At 45.7% G+C, this 2,679-nt stretch overlaps 1 protein-coding gene across 1 annotated transcript in view; it reads right to left on the reverse strand.

Annotated features, from left to right (window-relative positions):
* The window catches only part of Lama3 (laminin subunit alpha 3), a 243,587-nt gene that overhangs the window by 115,417 nt on the left and 125,491 nt on the right, over positions 1-2,679 (reverse strand). The window contains exon 25 of the mRNA XM_023720392.1: positions 680-790. Coding sequence (XP_023576160.1) covers positions 680-790 — 111 coding nt within the window. The remainder of the gene's footprint in view (positions 1-679; positions 791-2,679) is intronic.

Genomic DNA, 2,679 nt, shown 5'->3' on the forward strand with positions numbered 1-2,679 from the left:
CAGTACTAGCAGTGACAGGGAGCGGCTTCACGCTTAGATAATCCTGTGTTTCCAGGATTACAGAGTGCTGGGATTACAGAGATGTTTATTATACATCTGGGCCCCCCTGCCTATGCAGGCCCTGCTACCCCCATTTATCAGAACCCAGTGTCCAGGTGGCACCACCACAACAGTGGGGCATGAAGGGTTCCATCTGCCTCGGGTGTTATTTTAACTCTTAAGATATCCAATTCGCTGGATAGTTCTCTTTCATAAATAATTATTTTTAAAAACCTAGCTAATCATGAACTTTACAATTGTGATGGAATTTGACAAGAAAAGCTGATAAGATAATAAAATGGAAAAGGAAATAAACAATACCCAAACACATTTCTATTATTTGGCAAGGGTATAACAGGAAATAGAACAACAAAGGACATTTCATTCACAAATAAGAATTAATGACGTGAGAGTTTGTGAGACGTGTTCAGATTTCATGATGAGCCTTTCTATTAGGCAACATAAAAAGGCTCTAATAGGTGAAGGAGCAACAGAAGCGCTAGCTGGGAGGGCAAGCTTCCACTTCCTCCCTGGCGTGTTTTATGGACATTATGCGATCCCAGCAGAAATTTTACTAAGCTTTTTAAAAATATAGACATCTGCACGATGCCCTAAAGCACAATGGGAGAAACAGAAACACACCAGAAGGAACCTGCCTCCCTGGACCATGATCCTCATGTCTGTGTCTTTTGACAGCTTATACACAAGGCTGCGCCCTCGGCCGTTGGTGAGGATGCTCCGGCAGAGAAACCTGCAAGAGGAACAGCGTTTCCTTAGCCTTCATCCCGCAGCCACCCCCTCTGCACACCTCACTCTGCCGCGGCTGGCTGCACTTCAGTGTTTCCTCTGGATAACTAGATGAACTGTAGTAGATTTTCCTGCCTGAGAAATTGAAGAAGGATGCATCCTGCTATGGTTTAAGTGTCCCTCCAAGATGCTTGTTGTTGTTTGCACATTTTGTTTTTTCTTTTGTTTTTATTGATTTATTTTGTATTTAGGGCAGGGTGTATAGAGTGTACAGGGTCTCACTGTGTAGATCGGATTCATAGTGATCTTCCTGTTTACAGCCTCCCAAGTGCTGGGATTACAGGCATGCACCACCACGCCCAGTCTCAATCGCTGTCTCAGCGTGCCCTGGGGGTAGGGCTGGCACAGCAGGCCTGGGAATCGAACTTCCAGCCCCTGCATCTGCTTAAGCAGGCACTTTAATCCCCTGAGCTATTTGGCTGGCCTATTTTGTTTTGGTTTTTGAGACAGCACCTCACTTTGTATTCCAGATCAGGCTTGAACTCACTGTGTAGCTCAGGCAGGGTGCAAACTCTCAGCAATTCTCTTGCATCAGCCTCCAGAGTGCTTAGATGACAGGCATGGGCCACCCTGCTCAGTCAAAACTCATTTTGAAATTTAATTGACAAAGTGACATTTCAGGGGTGGCAGGCCTTGCTATAGAGGAGTGGGTTAGTTATCATGGGAGTGGATTTGTTATAAGAGCAGGCTCCCCTTGGGCACAAAGTCTCTTTCCAGAAGCTGGCATCATGCCCTCAAAATTCTCAGCCTCTAGAATTAAAAAGAAAAAAAAAATTTGCAGTGCTGTGGGTGGAACCCAGGTCCTTGCACATGGGCAGGTAAGAGCTGTACCCTTGGCCCAATAACCTTTTCTATATCCAATACACAGTGAGGGCTGGGGAGATAGCTCAGTGGTATAAGCACCTGCCTGGCAAGTGTGAGGTCCTGAGTTCAATCTCTAGTACCACAAAAAGAAAGAAAGGAAGAAAGAAAGGAAGAAAGAAAGGAAGAAGCACACAGTCTATGACATTTTGTTCTAGTAGCACGGACTAAGCATAGTCCACACTACCTCCGGGGAAAAGAGCCTTCTGTGGCAGTGCTGGAGCCCTCAGGGCTAAAGGCCCTCTCTGCTTTCCCACCCAGCTTAATAGAAAACAGTACTGGCTGTAGTCACTGGCAGCAGAGCCAGGGCAGTTACAGCAGCTGTCTCACACAGAGCTTACACAGAGACTGGCCAACGTGCTGGGGACCATTTACAGTTGAAGTTGCCCACCACCAACTGCCCACCCTGGTCAGTGAGTGCCGCTGGCCTTCCTCACCACAGGGAAACCCAGTCTACTCCACTCCCTCTTGTCCTTCATTTCCCCCAGGGCTTTCCCATCCCAGCACCCCCTCAGCTGAGCTAAAGAGTTCAGGAACATTTACATGTCATGTCTGTACCAAAGCACACGACTCTAATAACAAAACCCATCAAGGAAGTATTTTTCCAGAGATGTTTCTGATTTCACACTCTGCAGCTACTTTCTGCCTGTAAATATGATATGGAACCAGTGAGCGCCAAAACAAAAGGATCCTCTCCAATTCTGTGGCAGTGCACCCTGGAATCCCAGCCCCCTGCAAGGACGTCGCAGGATTGCAAGAGTGAGCTTAGTGGTCCTGTCTCGGTCTCTAGGACTGTACTTCTAAATAAAATACATAAATAAATAAGTGCACATGTGCATACATACATACATACATACATACATAAAAACAATAATACAGATAGTGAATTTTTAGTGAGGATTGAAATGAAATAGACTATACGAAGAGCCAAGTAGAGTTTGTGAATACCTTAGGCACTTAATTATTTCTTTT

Source organism: Octodon degus, unplaced genomic scaffold (assembly GCF_000260255.1).
Source record: "Octodon degus isolate 3935 unplaced genomic scaffold, OctDeg1.0 scaffold00075, whole genome shotgun sequence".
Lineage (NCBI taxonomy): Eukaryota > Metazoa > Chordata > Mammalia > Rodentia > Octodontidae > Octodon > Octodon degus.